A 24,559-nucleotide genomic window follows, 5' to 3' on the forward strand; every position below is an offset into this window, starting at 1 on the left:
CTAGGAGACCCGGGTTCGAATCCTGGTCACCACAAATTTTCAACTTGCCCATTGATATAAATCAATGTTCACTGTCAGCTTATGTCTTCAATTCCTTAGTATCTTCATTCATAGTGGCTGCAGGATCTAAATGGTGTAAGAGTTGTGCTACCTCAATTTTCATCCTTTAACACCGACTATTCGTAATGCCCAAATGATTGTATGATTTTTGAGCGAAGTTTCAAAAAATTAGAATGAATGGGAAATACTGGTTATTTTTTGTAGAATCCGAGCACTCATTATTTTTCGAGAAAAGCAGTGAATGGTCAACTGTCTAAGTTTCCTTTTATTTATCTATTTTTTTATATATTTTGAGTCTGTAGGTTTTGAAACGCGCAATGCAGAAAGTCTGAGAGAGTCTTACAATATGTAATAAAAAATAATAATAAATAACCGATAAAATAAAATGTGACACAGACATGCGAAATCCGTTTTTGATAACTGAAAAAAGAAATTGTACACATCAATAACACTGTTCACTATCTAGAACTAAAAGAGTGGTTCATTTTCTATGCCATGTTTCTCCTGTTTGTGCCAAATTGTAATTTTTTATGAATACTTACATTTTCATGCCATTAATAATTCAAATTTTTATTTATTAATATACTGAATTAAAATAAAATTTTAAAGAAGTTGTTTCTAGCGAGCCGGCGACTGTATCAGTCACTTTCACGCTATGCACTCAACTTCTGGCGACTACATTAGTGTGCTTGAAGTGTTTTGTTGTTCACAGTCATCGAATTTTTTTTTTCAGAAACAATGTTTCAAGGTTTTTTTGTAGAATTGCTCAAGAAAATGGATGTCCTGGTGTACAGTTCTCGAATTATAACTTCTTTATAATGGTATGCATTTTACTTAATTTTATTTGTACTGTGAGTTGCTCTACATGAGCACTAAAAAGGAATCCGTTAAATTTCGGTCATAAAATAAATAACAAAGTACTTTACATCAGGGTTACAATAAAGAACAATTTAAACTGGAAAGAACGCACAGAAAATGCTGCGGGAAAGGCGAATTAAAGAGTACGTTTTACTGGCTGAAGACTTACAAGATGCCGGCACTGGTGGCCGAGCGGTTCTAGGCGCTACAGTATGGAACCGTGCGACTGCTACGGTCGCAGGTTCGAATCCTGCCTCGGGCATGGATGTGTGTGATGTCCTTACGTTAGTTAGGTTTAAGTAAATCTAAGTTCTAGGGGACTGATGACCTCATAAGTTAAGTCCCATAGTGCTCAGAGCCATTTGAGCCAACTCACAAGATGCAGTAAACCTAGTAAACAAACTGCCTGCACTATGCTTGTCCGTCTTCAGCTAGAGTATTGCAGGTTGGCATGAAATGGTTCGAATGGCTCTAAACACTATGGGACATCTGAGGTCATCAGTCCCCCAGACTTAGAACTACTTAAACCTAACTAAACTAAGGACATCACACACATCCACGCGCGAGGCAGGATTCGAACCTGCGACCGTAGCAGCCGCGTGGTTCCGGACTGAAGCGCCTAGAACCGCAAGGCCACAGCGGCCATATGGTATGAAATCCTCAGCAGACAGGATTGATGGAAGACGTTTTATATTATCGCGATAAAGAGCAGTGAGTGTCACTGTTATGGAACGCGAACTAGAGTGTCAAACATCTAAACATAGGCATTTTTTGTTGTGGCGAGATCTTTTCACAAAATAACCGTCACCAACTGTCTCGTCCGAATGCGCAAACATTTCGTACTTTTGCGTTACTCGTTCTTGGTGACACCTTCAAATAATGGTGAAACGCAAAATGTTTATTGCTTATTATATTTTCGTTGTTCATGGAGTAAATCTTCGTTATGAGGCATAGCGTTCTGATTTACTGCTTCTTTACAGCCAGTTCCATTCACAACAAATTTTGCAGACAGTATCCACATTGAAACTTCCTGGCAAAGTAAAACCGTGTGCCGGACCGAGACTCGAACTCGGGACCTTTGCCTTTCGGGGGCAAGTGCTCTACCAACTGAGCTACCCAAGCACGATTCACGCCCCGTCCTCACAGCTTTACTTCTACCAGTACCTCGTCTCCTACCTTCCAAACTTTACAGAAGCTTTCCTGCAGGAGAGAGCACTTGCCCGCGAAAGGCAAAGGTCCCGAGTTGGAGTGTCGGTCGGGCACACAGTTTTAATCTGCCAGGAAGTTTCATATCAGCGCACACTCCGGTGCAGATTGAAAATCTCATTAAAGACCTTAGGGGTTTAACGAACGGTCTAAGGCGCAGCAGTCATGCACTGTGCGGCTGGTCCCGGCGGAGGTTCGAGTCCTCCCTCCGGCATGGGTGTGTGTTTGTCCTTCGGATAATTTAGGTTAAGTAGTGTGTAAGCTTAGGGACTGATGACCTCAGCAGTTAATTCCCATAAGATTTCACACACATTTGAACATTTTTGGTTTGACGAAGATCGTTTAAACGCAGTAATTCACAATGATCCGCATCAGAGAACTGACAAATCTGATGAACTGTGATCACTCCACTGTGGTGTGACATTTGCCCGCGGGCTCTAAACCAAAATCACAAAAATCGGCGGGTGGCCGTCTCTGCATTTCTACCTGCTTGTCATCCATTGGCTCTTGAACAAGACGGACCATTCCTATCCCATTCTATTACTTGCTAACGTAAGTAAAAGAAGTGAATAGTTGAGCCCAAACAATGCAGCAACTCCCCATACGAAGACATGCGCGCATCCACAAAAGATAATGCTACGCATCTGGTGTGGTGTGCTACGACATGCTTCCCCGAGGTGTAACCATCACTGCTGTCATCTATCGTCAACAACTGAGACGCCTTGCAGATGCAGTCCAAGAACAACAACCAGTAAGTGAGCCGTGCTCCAATCCGCGTTGGTGCTGTTTGTAGGTTTCCGCCCTCTCTTGGAGGCCAGACGGTATCGTTTAGTTGGCATGGTTGCAGTTGTTTGTCTTCTTCTCCTGTTGACTGGCACCTCTCGGTTTCGCAAGCGTGTCCTGTCCGCTAGTGGCAGCAGCAGCGGTTATCGATATGTAGTAACTGTTGCCCTATCTTTGGGGCGACGTCGTTGTTTTCCCGAGTCGTGTGAGCGGGCCAGTTCGGTTGGGAACTCAGGAGCAGCCGCGCAACGCCAGAACACGCCGGGACCGCTGGCGTCACGCATGGACTGCCGGATGGAAGGGCTGCACGACCTCGTCGTAAACCGGGTCCAGCAAGCCCTAAGATGAGTACATTTCAACCCAAGTAGAGAAATCTTCACCATTGTGGTATCTCGCAATTCTCCAGCGACGCCGGCGGTTGTGGCCGAACGGTTCTAGGCGCTTCAGTCCAGAACCGTGCTGCTGCTGCGGTCACAGGTTCGAATCCTGCCTCGGGCATGGATGTGTGTGATGTCCTTAGGTTTAAGTAGTTCTAAGTCTAGGGTACTGATGACCTCAGATGTAAAGTCCCGTAGTGCTTACAGCCATTTTTTTCTCCAGTGACTTGGGTTTGTGTTGCTGCTCGTAGTGTCGCCGAGGCGAAGAGCAGCGAGTGAAGTGCTTTCTACTCTGGTATTAGTGGTTTCTTTCACGTTCTGGGCGCTCTAAACACAGAATTCTGGGGACTTAGTGCAGACCGGTTTTGGCGTATTGTTCCATCGTTGCATATGGTTTATCGGACGTCAGGTAGCTTCAGCAAGATCATCATTAGTCATTCGTTAGACTGCCACTAGTCTGAGTTACCATCTTGTGAAGTGAATGGAACTCTTGGCTGCCTATCTCGTCGCTCGCGAAAGTGTTTGTTGTCGGACCTTCTCAGCAGTCGAATCCTGGATCACCGTCTGTGGCCCCTTGTGTTACGAAGTGTACCATCACCTTATTTCACCCATTTGGTGATCAGTTGCTTGTTTTTTAATTAACCTTTGCTACTGAATTTGCTGTTTTACAGCAGGTTTCTAAATTTTTTTATATTATTGCCGTTCCTGGCGTGTAAGGCCTTCAGCCGTGATTGTGGTCACCTGCCTTAAAATTCTAATTTGCTATTTGTATTTACGCGGTTATCCTTTAAAATCTTACATACTGCCATTCCTGGCATCTGATGCCTTTAGCTGTGTTTGTGGAGACTTGCCTTTAATATTTCATACCTGTAATTTGTAAGTTGCAGCGAGTTTTAAACTATTCTTAATTTATTCCCATCCCTGGCGTGTAAGGCCTTCTGCTCAGATCACAATGGCTCGTTTTTAAAACATTATCTCTTGTATCTGTATTTAATGGTGATTTGCTAAATTGTAGCTCACTGAAAACACTACTATTTGCACCGTTGTTTATTCCTTCATTAATAACGTTTGGTATTTTATTTATTGTTGAGTCTGGAATTACTAGTTTAAAATAAATTGTGCGTAGCTGTAAAAGGCAACCAATAGTAACTGATTACGGCCCTGTCCACAATCGTAACCGAATCCTGCCTTCCCTTGACTTTCAGATTTCAGTAAGCTGCGTGAAGTGATGCTACTCCCCGTTAACGCCCTCTGTTAGACTGACAAAAAACACTGTAGAGGAGTTGGGTTGTGAAGCCGTTCCGCACCCACCTTGCTCACCTGATCTGGCGCTCTTAGATTTTAACCTTTTCCGTTTTCTATGTGACAACATTCAAGAAACTTCCTTTCCAGATGAAAATGAGCTCAGAACATGCCTCGAGGAATTCTTCACCTCGAATCCACACGGTTTCTCCAGTCGCGGAATCGAAAAGTTACCCGAGCGCGTAATGCCACAACGAAGCATAGCCGAGTCACAGCAGTTGAATAAGTGAACGCTCATGCCATGTTGGATAGTTGCGCAAACAAAAGCACAGGTGCTTCCGCCTGGCGGCAGTAGAATGAAATAGTGTTACGAGTAAGACAGTATCTGAATAGTGCTGCGCTCGGACGATTTAATAAATAAGCATTAAAGTCGGATAATATTATTACATATAGTAAAAATATTAATTTAATATATAATAACGGAGATGAAGATCATCGGTACGGCGGAACTGGCGGAAGAGGCAAGCATTATCAACAAGATAAAGCATATTGAAAAGCCCAGACACGTCTGTGTGGCAACCACCGGTACTCTGTCCAGCGTCTGTTCACCATGTGAGGTGCGGCTGAACACCAAGCTCCAGGAACTAACAATCCCTGGTTCTAACTACCCAGCATTAGCTGGAACTTAATTACAAGCAGTATGATTCGTACAAGTAAAATTAATATTACCCCAGGTGGCCAATCCACTCGCCCTGTGGCGACAACCAAGCTATCGGATTCTGGGGAGCTTGGGCTCGTACGACAGAGAAAGTCGGAGTTCTCTAGTAAACGTCCACGAAAGTCCCATACATTTATTGGCACTTTTAACATTCAGACACTAATTCAGACAGGCAAACTTCATAATCTTACAACAGAACTCAACAAACAGAAAATTCAAATCCTTGCTCTCCAAGAGACCAGATTCACTGATTCAGAAACAATAGACTACAACAATTACCGTATCTTTAAAAGTAAAACAGACAAGAAAATTGGCAAAGGAGCTGCAATATTTGGCATGGCTTTTATTGTAAATAAGGACACCCTTGACTCTGTTATAGACATGAATCAAATCAGTAACAGACTAATGACCATGCGAATCAAGCACACCAACAAAATATATACATTTATTAATGTTCATGCACCTACCAACATTGCCAACAAAAAAGAACCGGAGAAGACAGAAAAATTTTGGGAAAAACTCGAAACTGAAATGTCCAAAATCCCAGAGGAGGATGTAAAAATTCTTCTAGGGGATTTCAACGCGCAAATTGGCAAAGAGAGGAAATATAAAAAAACAGTCGGTAATTACCCTGCACACAAATTCACAAACAAGAACGGCATGAGACTCATCGAGTTATGTCAGCAAAACAACCTAAAAATCGTGACAACATCACTTCGAAAAGACCCCAAGAAACAAAAAACATGGAGATCACCAAACCTTCAGCTTGGTGAATTTCAAATGGACCATGTTGCGATCTCCTATGACTTCCAGAAAGAAATACACGACGTTCAAGTCCGCAGAGGGGCAAATATAGATTCTGACCACTACCTTACCAGAGTTAAAATTAAATTCACTCCAAAAAGGAAACGCCAAAGGAAATCACCACTAATTCCCAAATTTGACTTGAAAAATATCAAGGAATCAGAAATTACAGAAGCATGGGATAAACAACCAACAAACAACTGGAAAGATTTCCGAACGAAAATTATACAGAAAGCAAGAGATTTGATTCCGTTAAAGAAAATATCCAAGCATCCATGGTGGAATTCGAATTGTGATAACGCATTAGAAGAGAGACAACAAGCCTTTTTAAATTACAATTGTGACAAATCAGAAACCACACAACAAACATTTTTCAAAGTGAGAAAACAAACAGCTAAAATACTTAGACAAACTAAAAGAAAATACCTTAATGAACAGCTAAACACAATTGAAGAAAACTTTAAGAACCACAACACTCAAGATTTTTATAAAATATTCGCAACTCAAATCAAAGGATACACTCCACAAAATCTCTGCTTCCGGAAACAGAATGGAAAATTGGCACTAACTAACAAAGAAAATTGCCAAGAACTAGCTAAATATTTCTCACAACTCCTAAATTGCCCACAACCAAGTACAAGATTCCCCAGATTACAACCAGAACACACGAATGAGACTTCACTACCACCATCTCAAGAAGAAATTTATAGTCACATTAGAAAACTCAAAAATAATAAATCATCGGGAGAAGATGGAATTGTAGCTGAACTACTGAAAAACCTTGGTCCAAATTCGTTAAAAGAGATCACTAGCATCATCCAAGAAATTTGGCAGACAGAAAATATCCCAGAGGAGTGGAAGTGTGCACTAATTCACCCATTGCACAAAAAGGGAGAGAGATCAGACGTAAACAACTACAGAGGCATTTCACTTTTACCAGTTACCTACAAAATTCTATCTGCATGTCTCCTAAAGAGGGCACAAGAACAACTAGAACATACAATTTCAGACTACCAAGCAGGCTTTCGTCCTAATAGATCATGCCCGGAACAGATATTCAACCTTAAAACTATTTTAAAGATTAAAGCAATCAGGTCAAAACCAATAATCTGCACATTCGTTGATTTCAAAAAGGCATACGATTCCATAGACAGACAGTCTCTATGTCACATTCTCGAAGAACGAGGCCTAGACACTAAAACCCGAAAACTAATTGAACAAACACTAACAGAAACCAAATCAAAAATTAAATTCAGAGGGGAAATTTCGGAACCATTCTCAATTAAAACAGGAGTAAGACAAGGAGATGGGATCTCACCACTATTATTCAATATAGTTTTGGACAAAGTTATGAAAGAGTGGGAAGTAACACTAAGGAAACAAAGCTTTTGGAAGCCAATTGAACTAGGAAGAGGTAAAGGAAAATTGAACATCCCTTATTTAGCGTTTGCAGATGACTTGGCAATTATAACTGACAGTGAAGAAACAGCAGTAAAACAAATTGAGACACTTAAAGAATGTGCTGAGAAGGTTGGCCTGCAAATCTCCTTTGAGAAGACAGAATTCATCTGCTCAAAATTAGATATTTCGAAACTAAAAACAAAGTATGGTGAAATAACTAGAGTCAAGCACTTTAAGTATCTCGGTGAAGTTATTGAACCAACAGGACTTGAGAAAATAGCACAAAAAAACCGATTACAGAAAATCAAGAAAGCATTCGGACTTATTCAAAATATATATAACAAGAAATGTCTATCAAAAGGCACTAAAATCAGACACTACAACACAGTCATCAAACCAACAGTCACATATGCAAGTGAAACACTCTCCCTGAATAGAAAATTAGATTTACACGAAATTAAGAAAGTAGAGAGAAAAATTATTAGAAAAATCCTAGGACCACGATACACACAAGATGGATACAGGCTGCAGACTACCGAGACAACCGAAAAAATATCAAACATCGAGGCAGATATCAGGAAGAGGCGGATGAAGTTTTATGGACATATAGACAGATTACCTGGAAACAGGTTAACTAAACGTCTATTGGACTATATGACATCACTTAAGGCAACAATACCCTGGGTAACTGAAGTTAAGAAGGATTTGAAAAAGGCAAAAATTGACATAACAAACACATCAGACCGGGATACATTCAGAAGAAAAATCGACAAGTGGAAGTTTACTCCAGAGACGGAATCTAAACCTTTCCGACCAAAGTGGACCGAAGAAAGGAAGAAGGCCTTTGGGGAGGCAATGAAGAAATACTGGGAAAATAAGAAGAACATTAAGAAATGTTAATCACCTGCTTATCGTTCTCCCATGGGGACATTCGCTAATAATAATAATAATAATAATAATGAAATATATAATAATCAAATAAATAAGCATTAAACTAGGATAATATTATTATGTATAGTAAAAATATTAATTTAATATATATATATATATATATATATATATATATATATATATATTAATTTAATATATATATATATATATATATATATATATTAAATTAATATTTTTACTATACATAATAATATTATCCTAGTTTAATATATATATATATATATATATATATATATATATATATATATATATATCGGTATATTTGAAACGGCAATAAAAACTAAACGAGCAGCGATAGAAATACACCGTTTGTTGCAATATGCTTGGGACAACAGTACATTTTCAGGCAGACAAACTTTCGAAATTACGGTAGTTACAATTTTCAACAACAGATGGCGCTGCGGTCTGGGAAACTCTATAGTACGATATTTTCCACATATCCACCATGCGTAGCAATAATATGGCGTACTCTCAGAATGAAATTACCCGAAACCTTTGACAACGTGTCTGGCGGAATGGCTTCACATGCAGATGAGATGTACTGCTTCAGCTGTTCAATTGTTTCTGGATTCTGGCGGTACACCTGGTCTTTCAAGTGTCCCCACAGAAAGAAGTCACAGGGGTTCATGTCTGGCGAATACGGAGGCCAATCCACGCCGCCTCCTGTATGTTTTGGATAGCCCAAAGCAATCACACGATCATCGAAATATTCATTCAGGAAATTAAACACGTCGGCCGTGCGATGTGGCCGGGCACCATCTTGCATAAACCACGAGGTGTTCGCAGTGTCGTCTAAGGCAGTTTGTACCGCCACAAATTCACGAAGAATGTCCAGATAGCGTGATGCAGTAATCGTTTTGGATCTGAAAAATGGGCCAATGATTCCTTTGGAAGAAATGGCGGCCCAGACCAGTACTTTTTGAGGATGCAGGGACGATGGGACTGCAACATGGGGCTTTTCGGTTCCCCATATGCGCCAGTTCTGTTTATTGACGAAGCCGTCCAGGCAAAAATAAGCTTCGTCAGTAAACCAAATGCTGCCCACAAGCATATCGCCGTCATCAATCCTGTGCACTATATCGTTAGCGAATGTCTCTCGTGCAGCAATGGTAGTGGCGCTGAGGGGTTGCCGTGTTTGAATTTTGTATGGATAGAGGTGTAAAGTCTGGCGCATGAGACGATACGTGGACGTTGGCGTCATTTGGACCGCAGCTGCAACATGGCGAACGGAAACCAGAGGCCGCTGTCGGATCACCTGCTGCACTAGCTGCGCGTTGCCCTCTGTGGTTGCCGTACGCGGTCGCCCTACCTTTCCAGCACGTTCATCCGTCACGTTCCCAGTCCGTTGAAATTTTTCAAACAGATCCTTTATTGTGTCGTTTTTCGGTCCTTTGGTTACATTAAACCTCCGTTGAAAACTTCGTCTTGTTGCAACAACACTGTGTTCTAGGCGGTGGAATTCCTCTGTTCTAAGGAATAAACCATGTTGTCTACAGCACACTTGCACGTTGTGAACGGCACACGCTTACAGCAGAAAGACGACGTACAGAATGGCGCACCCACAGACTGCGTTGTCTTCTATATCTTTCACATCACTTGCAGCGCCATCTGTTGTTGAAAATTGTAACTACTGTAATTTCGAAAGTTTGTCCGCCTGAAAATGTACTGTTGTCCCAAGCATATTGCAACAAACGGTGTATTTCTATCGCTGCTCGTTTAGTTTTTATTGCCGTTTCAAATATACCGGTCATTTTTGAAACACCCTGTATAAAATGATTGCAATTGAATATGGTAATTTTATGGTATGTCCATTTGTAAATAGAGAACTTGGCATAGTGTAAATTAATATTTAAATGTGAGGGAAATCCCCGAGCACGCGGACAATGCAGGTTGGCGCGTGAATTTGGCAGTAGAGATGTGTTGTGGAACTGTTCAGATGCAGAACAGAGATTACGCGGCGCGAAAGTGACGGTTTAAGTACGGTACGGTAACGTTGCTTATAGACAGTTAAAAGTGAGCTTACAACAAACACGAACTTTCGACGGAGACGGCTTGAGAGCGATGTAGTTGCTGTTCCCGCTCAAAAAGCACATGGCACGCCTTGTGGAAGTCTGCGTAATTTACGACGAACTGCAGCGACCAGCAGCAAGGTATGAAGTGAAGTGACCAGTGTCTGCAGCTAATGTTTCAATGTGATCTTACTACCATATGAGATCCACTGATGAGCTCACGCCAGCACAAGCAACGAACTAGTAGTTATCGTACGACAGTGTTTTTGTGAACAGTGCATTTTATACCGCCGCCATAACAAGTACATTTATCCGTAGCGAACCAGTTTATGTATTTGTCAAGTCAAGTTCTCTGCAGTGTAATGTCTGAGTGAAATAATAAGTTTGTGATTCAAAGTGCATTCCACGAGTGTCATCAATTATTTACAGAAAATAGTTCATTATTATCCCAAATCCATCACTGTGTGTGTGCAGCAATACCAGTAAAAGGGCTGTATTACGTGAGTATCGGCGTATTAATGCAACAAGAGGATATAATCGGAGTTAACGCCGAAAATTTACAACAAACGCCGGATTATACAACTGACAGCAGACGCCAGGTACTGTGCCACATTAATTACAGTTCAACTAGATGTGGTGGCTTTTCAGTACATTATCAACGTAAAACCTCATTCAGTTTCATTAGAAAAAAATGGCTCTGAGCACTATGGGACTCAACTGCTGTGGTCATCAGTCCCCTAGAACTTAGAACTACTTAAACCTAACTAACCTAAGGACATCACACACATCCATGCCAGAGGCAGGATTCGAACCTGCGACCGTAGCAGTCACACGGTTCCTGACTGCGCGCCTAGAACCGCGAGACCACCGCGGCCGGCCGTTTCATTAGAACAAAATGATTCTAAAGTAATGTTTTTAACATCTCTAGTAACCATCAGTTCTATAGTGTTAGTTGATTATTCAATTAAAGAATTTATTGCCACCACAGTACTCATTGTACTTTCAGTACAATGCAAATTCAGTAACATTAAAATCATTACTGACAGATGGTGTGGATCGATCTAACTCACAACAAGTTCAAGTGTTAATCATATGTGTGTGAATATTGTGTTACGTAAATGTTGTTCGCCTGCTAGGCGTGATTAACGTACACCAGTTAGTGCATTCTGTTCAGTCACTTCAAAGAGGTTAATGAAAATCAGAATTCATTTAAGATTCGATTTCTTGTACGCCATCGCCAATATTTATTCAGTAATTCCGTGCAGTAGTCTGAACTACATGGCAAAGCTATTCAGGGTTATTACACGCGATAGCCGCTTTCCAGACGTCCGATGCCGCATGGTCTAAAAATATTACAGTACATTCGGACAGTGGCATCGCAAGCATTGGCACACTTTTGCAAACAGTGAAGGAGAATATATCATTGACGACTACAGTGTCTGTTATGTGTATCTGTTTTCTTTATTAAATTTATGCAAAAACGCTACGAACTTATTCATCAACACAGTATTATTAACTGTGACCTTATTGACAACAAAGTACGGATCTAGTCGTACGACTGAGACGACACTCCATAGACACGCAGTTTGATTACATTCATGGGGACCCAAAAACAGACCAGTATATAATAAACTGCAGGTAGATAACAACGTTTTTTTCGAAGAGGTATCGATTGTGTCCTGAGTGAGACTGTACTACCTGGGAGTAATTACACCCTAACTTCGCAGAGCCGATGGCGACCTATAGTTGCAGCTGAGCTGTAACCACTTCCGCCTCTCTGGCATCGGTTGCCGGGCAGCGCTTTGTCGTCGCCATCGCGGCCGTCACCTTTAAGTCTGGCAGCTCCATTGAAAGCGAGCTCATTAAAAGGTTTGCGCTCCCTGAAAGCGCGGCAAACCTCAAGAGCGCCGCCTGGCCCCCTAAAACACTCCGGCTGGCTGCCCGCGCCATCTTGCGCGGGAAGGGCCCTGTTTTGATACGTGATACACGCTAACTGGCATTCCTTTTCTTTCTTCGGCAGCTTGTATTTACTAAGCCGTACAACCATCCTTGCTATACAACATATTGTTTTCGGACTCCACACACACTCATTCTCACAAATTAGGGATAATGCTGATACATGGTGAAACAACGGTCTGGTGGGCGGTTTTCGGGTTTAAACAACACCGACTCAAACGAAGGCCTCGGCGCTTGTTCGTGACGTCACGTCACCCAGGCACGGCGAACGCCAGGTCCGTTGCAGGCATACTCATAACGGTGGTGTCTCCCTCTCTGACACAGGAAAATGTGAAACTACTGGCGGTAGTTGACCAACCAAATTGTTCTGAGAGATTTCTGCAATCAATTAGTTGTGCACTTCTCAACAAATAGTGAACTCCTGAACTTAAATTTCCACCTGTTTTAAGGATTGACATACAAAAACAACTTCATGGTCCAGCAGCAACAGAATTCGTGCTTCTTTACCTTATTTGTAAATCTGAGGAAGTTACGTTTCTACTGGGTTGCTTTTACAAGAAACTATGAACATATTGGTGCTCTTCTTTAGGTATCTTGGTTGACTATGGGGTGAGGACCATTGCGATTGTACACGTTGTGGGAGGGGGTGGGGGACAGAAGAAGAGGCAAAAGAGAGATACGTGTTTTATCAAATAAAATTTTTTTTATCTTATTAAGTTTCTCCTTTCAGTTGCATAAGTGGAATATTTATCTATCTTTTCTAATGTGTATGTTTAAAAAAGTTTAAGCTCAGCAGTATTTTCGATGTATGAAGCTATTTTGTTTCCTCTTTAGAATTCCTTTCGTTGAAAACGGCTGTAATCTAATGACTGGCAACAGTTGGACATTTACACATGTAAATTAGTTCACATTTCCAGTGACGATGTCAAACGAAAATAAATAAATAAATAAAAGAAACGAGTTAATTGTAAGCGGGTTGGGGTAAGTTTCGATAACAAAATGGATCAAGTAAATATAGTTACTTGAATGTAAAATTTCCGAAGCTTGCAATGGGGCAAAGCATCTTCTCATATTGATCTACATTTGTTACGACAGGATTCAGTAGTACAGAACTATGATCTTCATTTGTAGCTTTACGATAGTAAGAAAATCTTTCATCTATAAATAAAACTGCAGAATCCAAAACAATACCAAACATTTTGTCCAAAAATAAGAGATTTATAGTAATAAGCACGCCCAGGCGTTTCTGCCTGCAACAGACCTGGCGTTCGCCGTGCCTAGATGACGTGACGTCACCAACAAGCGCCGAGGCCTTCCTTTGAGTCGGTGTTGGTTTAAATCACCTCGGGGTATGACCATGCGGTGCATTTGACCTGCGGTCGTCGCACGGTGGCGCTACCAGCAGTCCACATACGCAAGGGTGTGATGGTGCACGTCAGAGTATAGTGCAGCGAGTAAGTGTGCAAACGTTTTCAGACGTGCTGATGGTGACTGTGTGTTGAAAATGCCTCAAAGAACACATACTGATGACGTTATGAGGGGTAGAATACTAGGGCGTCTGGAGGCTGGTCAAAAACAGCAGGTCGTAGCACGGGCCCTCCGTGTGCCACAAAGTGTGATCTCAAGATCATGGCAACGATTCCAGCAGACAGGAAACGAGTCCAGGCGCTACAGTACGGGACATCCACAGTGCACAACATCACAAGAAGATCGACATCGCACCATCAGTGCCCGCAGACGGCTACGGAGTACTGCAGGTAGCCTTGCTCGGGACCTTACCGCAGTCACTGGAACAGTTGTCTCCAGACACACAGTCTCCGGACGACTGAACAGACAGGGTTTATCCGCTCGAAGACATGCAAGGTGCATTCCACTAACCCGTGGTCATAGGAGAGCCCGTAAAGCCTGGTGTCAAGAACACAGTACACGGTCATGGGCACAGTGGTCCCAGGTTATGTTCACGGACGAGTCCAGGTATAGTCTGAACAGTGATTCTCGCCGGGTTTTCATCTGCCGTGATCCAGGAACCAGATACCAACCCCTTAATGTCCTTGAAAAGGACCTGTATGGAGCTCGTGGTTTGATGGTGTGGGGTGGGATTACGATTAGTGCACGTACACCCCTGCTTGTCTTTGACAGAGGAACTGTAACAGGTCAGGTGTATTGGGACATCATTTTGCACCAGTATGTCCGCCTTTCCAGGGGTGCAGTGGGTCCCACCTTGCTCCTGATGGACGATAATTCACGGCCCCACCGAGTGGCCATTGTGGAGGAGTACCTTGAAACGATATCAGGCGAATACAGTGGCCTGCCTGTTCTCCAGACCTAAACCCCATCGAGCACGTCTCGGATGCTCTCGGTCGACGTAGCGTTGCACGTCTTCAAACACCTACGATACTTCAGGAGCTCCGACAGGCACTGGTGCAAGAATGGGAGGCTGTACCCCAGCAGCTGCTCGACCACCTAATACAGAGTATGCCAACCCGTTGTGCGGCATGTGTACGTGTGCATGGTGATCATATCCCATACTGATGTCGGGGTATATGCGCAGGAAACAGTGGCGTTTTGTAGCACATCTGTTTCGGGACGATTTTCTCAAATTATCACCAATAACGTGTGTGTTCCCTATGTGCCTATGCTATAAGCGCCATTTTTGTGTAGTGCCACGTTCTGTGGCACCACTTTCTGCAATTATCCTTAATTTATGAACATGAGTGTATAAGGGCGATCAAAAATTTTCCGTTCGAGGACGTTGATGCTGCCTATATGTAACGTAGAGCGACTCCGATGCGGGTATACAAGCACCGACATGTATGCAAGGAATTAGAGTGTTATTCCTGTCTTTCCAACGTGCGTGCAGTGAATGCCGAAACTTGAACTACGACGACATAGTTGTGTTTATTAAATGTATGGAAAAACGCTGCGAACTTATCCACCAATTCAATGTTATTAACTGTGACCTGCCTGACACTAAATCATGAAGCAGTCGTACAACTGAGAAGATACTCCAGAGGCACACAGTTCGATTACATTCATGTTGTGGTCTTCAGTCCTGAGACTGGTTTGATGCAGCTCTCCATGCTACTCTATCCTGTGCAAGCTTCTTCATCTCCCAGTACCTACTGCAGCCTACATCCTTCTGAATCTGCTTAGTGTGTTCATCTGTTGATCTCCCTCTACGAATTTTTCCCTCCACACTGCCATCCAATACTAAATTGGTGATCCCTCGATGTCTCAGAACATGTCCTATCAACCGTTCCCTTCTTCTAGTCAAGTTGTGCCACAAACTTCTCTTCTCCCCAATCCTATTCAATACTTCCTCAATAGTTATGTGATCTACCCATCTAATCTTCAGCATTCTTCTCTAGCACAACATTTCGAAAGCTTCTATTCAATTCTTGTCCAAACTATTTATCGTCCACGTTTCACTTCCATACATGGCTACCCTCCATACAAATACTTTCAGAAACGACTTCCTGCCATTTAAATCTATACTCGATGTTAACAAATTTTTCTTCTTCAGAAACGCTTTCCTTTCCATTGCCAGTCTACATTTTATATCCTCTCCACTTCGACCATCATCAGTTATTTTGCTCCCCAAATAGCAAAACTCCTTTACTACTTTAAGTGTCTCATTTCCTAATCTAATTCCCCCAGCATCACCCGACTTAATTCGACTACATTCCATTATCCTCGTTTTGCTTTTGTTGATGTTCATCTTATATCCTCCTTTCAAGACACTGTCCATTCCGTTCAACTACTCTTCCAAGTCCTTTGCTGTCCCTGACAGAATTACAATGTCATCGGCGAACCTCAAAGTTTTTATTTCTTCTCCCTGGATTTTAATACCTACTCCGAACTTTTCTTTTGTTTCTTTTACTGCTTGCTCAATATACAGATTGAATAACATCGGGGATAGGCTACAACCCTGTCTCACACCCTTCCCACACACTGCTCCCCTTTCATACCCCTCAACTCTTATGACTGCGATCTGCTTTCCGTACAAATTGTAAATAGCCTTTCGCTCCCTGTATTTTACCCCTGCCACCTTCAGAATTTGAAAGAGAGTATTCCAATCAACATTGTGAAAAGCTTTCTCTAAGTCTAGAAACGTAGGTTTGCCTTTCCTTAATCTTTCTCAATGTTTTTCTTTCGAAAGCTGACGGCCGACTCTTGAAGCCCGCCAAACGGAAGAAAGCCACACGATATCCAGAGATAACATATAACCACTAAAATCGATTGCAACGATATAACGAGCATACCCGGTGCTAGTGCCAATCCGCCACGGCTCACCCGTATTCCATTTATGGGACGTAATCGGGATGTCAGCTCGGCGATCATTGTAGGCAAAACCACCCCTTCCTTCCGCCTCCTCGTTTTCTATATCACCATCTATGGCCGTCCTATCGCCCTCACCCCCACCCTCGACCGTCGCCTCTCCTGGACCCTCCGTCTCCGGACAATCCAAGCCGAGGCACGCTCCCGGCTCCGTCTCCTCGAGCTCCTTTCTGGCCGTTCATGGGGTCTGGACCCCTCCACCACACCTATAAATCCCTCATCCACCCTATCCTCTGCTACGCCCACCCTGCCCAGATCTCCGCCCCTCCTACCTTTCACAAATCCCTTCAAATCCTCGAACGCCACACTCTCCGCCTCGCCTGTCGTATCTGTCTCCACTCCCCCATGTGGATCCTGTACGATCTTATTCCGTTCCCCCAGTTCCTCCTCCTCCTCGAACAGATACGGATCCTATACACCTCCCGTAAACTAGATCCCCCTCACCCGCTCGTCTCTCACATCCTCTCCAACGCCGCGCCTGTATTTCCACGTCCCACCTGCTCTCCATCTCTCCACCCTCCTTATCCTCTCCCAAGGTGGCTTCCGCCAGCTTCCCCTCCCCGATGATGCCCCCTCCATTTACCCCTCCCATCAACTTTGATCCTCCCCTCCCATTTCCTGTGTTTTTTCCTTCGTGCACCCTCTCTCCCTTCTCTCCCCCTTCCCTCCCTCCTCCCTTTCTCCCCACTCCTCCCCCGGGCTTCCCCTACCCGCTTACCTTCATTCCTCCCCCCGTCCCCTCTGCCATCGGCATCTTTGTTCTCCCCTCTCCCCCTCCCCACCCCCTTCTTCCCCTCTCGGTAGGTCCCCGGACTCGCACACGCTGCTTGGACATTCACGCGCCGGAGATCATCGCCATCAGTTTCTCGTGTGTGTGCCATCGTGTTTGTGTTTAGTGTTCTTCTCCGTCACGCTCCTTCGTTCACCTGCGCCGTCGTAGTCGTCAGTGTTTGTGCGCCGTGCCGACAGTTTTTAGTGTGTTTTTCGTCGAGTGCGAACGGCTTCGTGTTCTTTGTTTCTGTGTCTACTGGTTTTTGCCCACCACTTTGTTCAATCTCTTATGTGTGTTTTTTTTTTTTTTTTCATTTGTCAAACTTGTGGCTGTAGAGTGGTGTAGTATGCTGCTGCCAGCCCACCTTATGTAAAGGTGTTAAATTACAATAAAGGGAAAAAAAGAGGTCAGTTCGCGCACAAAATCCTTGTGGTGTGCGTACTGTAAGACTTTCAGTACACACACCATCAGATTATTTGACTTGTCGCTCTAACGAAGTAGGCGAGTGTTAGCAATATGTCTCATGGTCTTATTGCGGCGTGTTTATCTTCTGCCGTTTGGTCAGACAATAGAAATGTCACATGCTCGCTTAGAGTAGCAGATTGACGGTGACCAACTTTAAACAGAACTTGATTAATTTTCACACACATTTATTAAAATAATAAAAAGCATAGACATTACGTAACTTGATTCTGTATGCTGTTTACAATTGACAGTCTGAATTTCCTTTGGTCTTGGTACGTTAATCTTATTCTCACATAACTCTGATACTTGACAAAGTGTCTATTCATTTATCTTCATGGCTATGTACAGGAATATGGTAATCTTATTAGGCGCAGACTGAAACTTGATTATAGACTGGTACAGACTTATGCAGACTGGTACAGACAAATGCAGACTGACTGATCGGAGGTCTGTACACCCGTTATAATATCTCGCGCTTTCAGGTATCATTGCGCGAGTGTGATCCGCGAGGAGGAAAGGTTCTACGTTAGCAGCAATCTCATTGGCTGCATACATATTAATACGAGGATTGGCGGAAGCAGAATTTGGTCCGTCTCTAAGGGAGTGCCATCTCGTAGTGTGGAGATGGACGAGCGCTGCGCCTGCGCTGTTGTGCTCAGCGGGGCGCGCTCTAGTGGGAAAGTTGTGTACGCACTGACTACGCGGAACTATGTACACAACAATCCTGCACCGGCAAAACGTTCGCAGTTAGAGGCTCAGTATTTCTGCAGGGGACTTCCAACGACTTCCTCAGTCCATACCACGTCGAGTTGCTGCACTACGCAGAGCAAAATGAGGCCCGACACGATGCTAGGAGGTATCCTGTGACTCTTGTCACCTCGGCATATGCTGTACACGATTTTGCACGCTTATCAGCTCACTGTATGACTGAAATTACCGTCAGCTAACAACGTAATACATATACTTCTTGTCTAAATTGTAGTTTCATACGGCCCTGTATCAACGTCGTGTGTGTCTGCTCTTCGATAGCGTATCGCTTCTGCACTTTTTTGTAAACATGCCAGTCACTAGTGTGATGCTCGATAGTGTGTGTGTTGTGACAGGCTGGTGTGTGCTGGTGTTGCAGATGTCCTAACATGGGGACGACATCGTGGCTGCTGCACGCGGCCGCCATCTTGCTGTCCCTGTCCCTCGTCACCGGCAGCACGGAAATGTAAGTACGCAGCCCGCCCGCTGCTCATGTTTCGTGACCGTTGTGGGTCGCAGGTCCAGACGTTGTGCCATATTTTGTCCACACACCTGGTCCACGCCGTAGCTTTGTTAACAGGTGATAGAAATTCCTATGTTTCGGACAGGCCCGTTACAAGAGCAGTTTAGGAGCATGCTCCGAAACTATTTAGAAAAAAAGAAGGCTTAGTTGTAATACAGTGTTGTGGGCGTCCTCCTAATGGTAAAAATCGTAGACATAATTATTTTGTATGAACTTCTTCGGCTTAATTTTTTAGTCGCGGCTGCCAGGTAGATGCCGTTTTCCTTGACTTCCGGAAGGTGTTCAATACAGTTCCGCACTGTCGCCTGATAAACTAAGACAACCTGTGTGGCTGGATTGAAATTTTTAGCAAACAGAGCACAGCATGTTGTTCTCAATGGAGAGACGTCTACAGACGTTAAAGTAACCTCTGGCGTGTCACAGGGGAGTCTTATGGGACCATTGCTTTTCACAGTTTATGTAAATGACCTAGTAGATAGTGTCGGAAGTTCCACGCGGCTTTTCGCGGATTATGTTGTACTATACAGAGAAGTTGCAGCATTAGAAAATTGCAGCGAAATGCAGGAAGATACGCAGCGGATAGGCACTTGGTGCAGGGGGTGGCAACTGACCCTTACCATAGACAAATGTAATGTATTGCGAATACATAGAAAGAAGGATCCTTTATTGTATGATTATATGATAGCGGAACAAACACTGGTAGCTGTTACTTCTGTAAAATATCTGGGAGTATGCGTACGGAACGGTTTGAAGTGGAATGATCGTATAAAATTAATTGTTGGTAAGGCAGGTGCCAGGTTGAGAATCATTGGGAGAGTCCTTAGAAAATGTAGTCCATCAACAAAGGAGGTGGCTTACAAAACACTCGTTCAAGCGATGCTTGAGTATTGCTCATCAGTGTGCGATCTGTACCAGGTCGGGTTGACGGAAGACGTAGAGAAGATCCAAAGAAAAGCGGCGCGTTTCGTCACAGGATTATTTGGTAAGCGTGATAGTGTTACGGAGATGTTTAGCAAACTCAAGTGGCAGACTCTACAAGAGAGGCGCTCTGCATCACGGTGTAACTTGCTCTCCAGGTTTCGAGAGGGTACGTTTCTGTATGAGGTATTGAATATATTGCTTCCCCCTACTTATACCTCCCGAGGAGATCACGAACGTAAAATTAGAGAGATTCGAGCGCGCGCGGAGGCTTTCCGGCAGTCGTTCTTCCCGCGAACCATACGCGACTGGAACAGGAAAGAGAGGTAATGAGAGCGGCACGTAAAGTGCCCTCCGCCACACACCGCTGGGCGGCTTGCGGAGTATAAATGTAGATGTAGATGTAGAATTACTTGTAAATATAATGAAACTATGTGGTGTCAGAGACCTTTTCAAGTCTCAAACATCTATGATGTGTATATGCACACCGAAACGACGAATGAAAATCACGGCCTTGTTACTCATTTCCATTCGTCGCTTCAGTCTGTATACGTACGTCAATTGTAACTCAGTATTCACCTCTGTAACCTACTGGTCAACTGCTTCCGTAGCCGGGGTCGCCAACGCCAGATAGCTAACTCGGAGGTAAGCTCGAGGCAGGTGGAATTTACACCGCAACTATTTCGTCATCACGGAGACTCGGGGTGATGAGGTAAAGTTCGCCATCACCAGTCTTTGCGCCAGTGTCGTGGAGTAAATTCCAAAGTCCTCCCCCCCCCCCCCCCCCCAGTGTCTCATGAAGTGAGAGCATGTGACAGTGCTGATGCATGCGTCTGAGGGTGACTTCTTTGTGAAATTTATTGATCTTTGGGCCCTACCCATTCAACCATCTCAATATAGTGGAATGTCATTTATGGCGATACGAACGTAAGGACAACATAACGCCCAGTCCCCGAGCGGAGAAATCTCCTACCCGACTGGGAATCGAACCCGGGTCCCTTCGCTTAGCAATCCGCCACGCTGACTACCCAGCTACCGAGGCGAACGATGTTGACGTTAAACTCGGAGTCCCCGTCCAACAGTGGAGTATTTGTGTCGAAATCCTGACCAAAATTCTTTCACTACTTTCTTAAAGTTTAAATCACTGCTGTTTACTTTTATCATAATTTTAATAGTAAATCGGCCTCTTTTACTTTAAATATACGTAAATATATGTATTTACTTATTTATTATTATTATTATTATTATTGGTGTTTTGCCCTTAAAGAGCGCAGTTAGACTAAACTGCACTACTGGCCATTAAAACTGCTACACCACGAAGATGACGTGCTACAGACGCGAAATTTAACCGACAGGAAGAAGATGCTGTGATATGCAAATGATTAGCTTTTCAGAGCATTCACACAAGGTAGGTGTCGGTGGCGACACCTACAACCTTCTGACATGAGGAAAGTTTCCAAACGATTTCTCATACACAAACAGCAGCTGACCGGCGTTGCCTGGTGAAACGTTGATGTGATGCCTCGTGTAAGGAGGAAAAATGCGTATCATCACGTTTCCGACTTCGATAAAGGTCGAATTGTAGCCTATCGCGGTTTATCATATCGCGACCTTACTGCTCGCGTTGGTCGAGATCCAATGACTGTTAGCAGAATATGGAATCGGTGGGTTCAGGACGGTAATACGGAACGCCATGCTGGATCCCAATGGCCTCATATCAATAGCAGTCGAGATGACAGGCATCTTATCCGCATGGCTGTAACGGATCGTGCAGCGACGTCTCGATTTCTGAGTCGACAGATGGGGACGTTTGCAAGACAACAACCATCTGCACGAACAGTTAGACGACGTTTGCAGCATGGACTGTCAGCTCGGAGACCATGGCTGCGGTTACCCTTGATGCTGCATCACAGACAGGAGCGCCTGCGATGGTGTACTCAACGACGAACCTGGGTGCACGAATGGCAAAACGTCAGTTTTTCGGATGAATCCAGGTTCTGTTTACAGCATCATAATGGTCGCATCCATGTTTGGCGACATCGCGGTCAACCCCCATTGAGAGCGTGTATTCGTCATCGCCATAGTGGCGTATCACCCGGCGTGATGGCATCGGGTGCCATTGGTTACACGTCTCGGTCACCTCCTGTTCGCATTGACGGCACTTTGAACAGTGGACTCTGAGAGGAACCTGACTGGTATACAATCTGGACCGGAGGCCTTGCCTTTATTAAGTGATTTAAGCTGCATCACAGCAGGATAATGCACGACCGCATGTTGCAGGTCCTGTACGGACCTTTCTGGATACAAAAAATGTTCGACTGTTGCCCTGGCCAGCACATTCTCCAGATCTCTCACCAATTTAAAACGTCTGGTCAATGGTGGCCGAGCAACTGGCTCGTCACAATACGCCAGTCACTACACTTGATGAACTGTGGTACCGTGTTGAAGCTTCATGGGCAGCTGTACCTGTACACGCCATCCAAGCTCTGTTTGACTCAATGCCCAGGCGTATCAAGGCCGTTATTACGGCCAGAAGTGATTGTTCTGGGTACTGATTTCTCAGGATCTATGCACCCAAAATGCGTGAAAATGTAATCACATGCCAGTTCTTGGTGTAGCAATTGTAATGGCCAGTAGTGTACATGGCCAATTCCTTTTTCTATCTTCCTTGCTGCCCAAACTTCCATCATTCGCTCGCTGTGTTTCCGTTTTCCGGTCCTCTGTCCATGCTTCTTGTCGGCTTCGTGTTTTCGGGTTCATCTTGGTTACCTTTTTGGTTGCCCATATTTCTTTCATCTTCCGGCTGTGATCTTGTTTGTTTATCGGTTCATTTTCTACCTGTTCGTTTGTCACAATGTATCTCATGTAGTTTACGTTCCTTAATGATGTTTCTGAATTTTATTCTGTCGTTTATTGTGTCTGGTGTTATGTTGCGTTGGTTCAGGTCGTTTTTTACCTCTGGCACCAATTTGTTGTTTCTAGTGGTCACCCAGTCAAAGTTCTGTTTGGTCAGTCTGTGTGATGTCATTCTGTATACGCGTCCGTAGAATTGTAATCTCCTTTTTCTAGTCTTGTCTGTGATTGTCTCCGCATGTTTGTTCATATGGTTCAAATGGCTCTAAGCACTATGTGACTTAACATCTAAGGTCATCAGTCCCCTAGACTTAGAACTACTTGAACCTAACATCCATGCCCGAGGCAGGATTCGAACCTCCCGCGGGAGGCCTCTCTTTCTTCATTTGACCACTTGAGGAGTGCGGTTAAGATCGGTGCTTGGTTCGATGGTCTCTGAAACAGAGGTGTTCTGTATTATAGAGAGCTGATAAAATCTTTCCAAAGAGAGAACTTAAGGTTGAGAAATTCCCAACAGCGAAAGCCGATAGGAGAGTTTTTGGACGAATGCTGGGGAAGAAACCAGCAGTAGCGTGCCAGACGTCAGCTGATGATGAGACAGCCATACGATGTGAAGTATCTGCTAAGAAATATTTAGAGCTCCGGTACCAAGCGGAGGAAATCCGACATATTCCGAGCTCAAACGCTATGAGGTATCTCGTAGAGAATGATCTCCTTTCCGAAAACATCGATTATACGAAACACAATTTGCTCTTTTCTGATACGGTTTCCTTAAAGGCATGGATCAAGGCAGTTAGGTAGACGCAATATTTCTCGATTCCCGGAAAGCATTTGGCTCAGAACCTCACCAGCAACGCAAATTGAGGGTAGATGAAATGAAGGGAGGTAGAAGAGGAAGGGCAGTGTATTCCAGTAGTCTGCATTGAGGAGGCTACTAACGACTCGTCCGATTTGGTAACTGATCATTTGTACAAAAGAAACATTAGTAATAAGTAAATTAATAGAAATCATCATATGCCATAGAGGTCAGAAAATCCTGCCTTTGTAGAAAAGAACTGTTATGGGCATTGAGTTTTTGTTCTTGTTTGATTGTAATCAGCAACGGTCCGCAGTGAGAATGTACCAGGACGATACGTAGCGTCAACAGATGTGCCGCGAGTGGATGTAAGAAGCAAGTATACTCGCTGTAGCAGCATGGCGCCGGTGACTTCCCATTTGCCAGAAGTACTGCTCAGCGGCTGAATCGCAAACCAGCTAACAGTCTAACAACTCCCCTCTGGCATTTTCCATTCTCCCTGAGCGAGTCTGAAATTTAAAAGCCCCAGCAATCAACAATGCTGGAGCTACCTTCACACAGAATCGTCTGAGGTGCTTCCACAGTGGAATTTACCACTGCTGGAAGCATTACTCGTTATTGGAGCCGGCAGACGTGTATTTAATGTATGGTGCAGCCGGATGGTAGTGTCCAGAAAGCCGGCGCACTGAACAGAAGGCAGTTCCGCAGCAGACGAATAACTGGCGAGAAACTCGGTCGCTTAGGCCACAAGTAATACTGCGTTTATTTTGATAGGGAGTTAA

The 24,559-nt window shown here is 43.9% G+C and overlaps 1 protein-coding gene and 1 non-coding gene across 2 annotated transcripts in view; one reads left to right on the forward strand and one right to left on the reverse strand.

Moving 5' to 3' along the window:
• The window catches only part of LOC124718934 (glutamate-gated chloride channel), a 428,257-nt gene that overhangs the window by 146,122 nt on the left and 257,576 nt on the right, over positions 1–24,559 (forward strand). The window contains exon 2 of the mRNA XM_047244597.1: positions 19,067–19,153. Coding sequence (XP_047100553.1) covers positions 19,077–19,153 — 77 coding nt within the window. The 5' untranslated portion in view covers positions 19,067–19,076. The remainder of the gene's footprint in view (positions 1–19,066; positions 19,154–24,559) is intronic.
• On the reverse strand, positions 1,967–2,041 carry Trnas-cga. Its single transcript has one exon. It is a non-coding gene; the product is annotated as a tRNA-Ser (tRNA).

The sequence above is a fragment of the Schistocerca piceifrons genome, chromosome 10 (genome assembly GCF_021461385.2).
Source record: "Schistocerca piceifrons isolate TAMUIC-IGC-003096 chromosome 10, iqSchPice1.1, whole genome shotgun sequence".
Taxonomy (NCBI): domain Eukaryota; kingdom Metazoa; phylum Arthropoda; class Insecta; order Orthoptera; family Acrididae; genus Schistocerca; species Schistocerca piceifrons.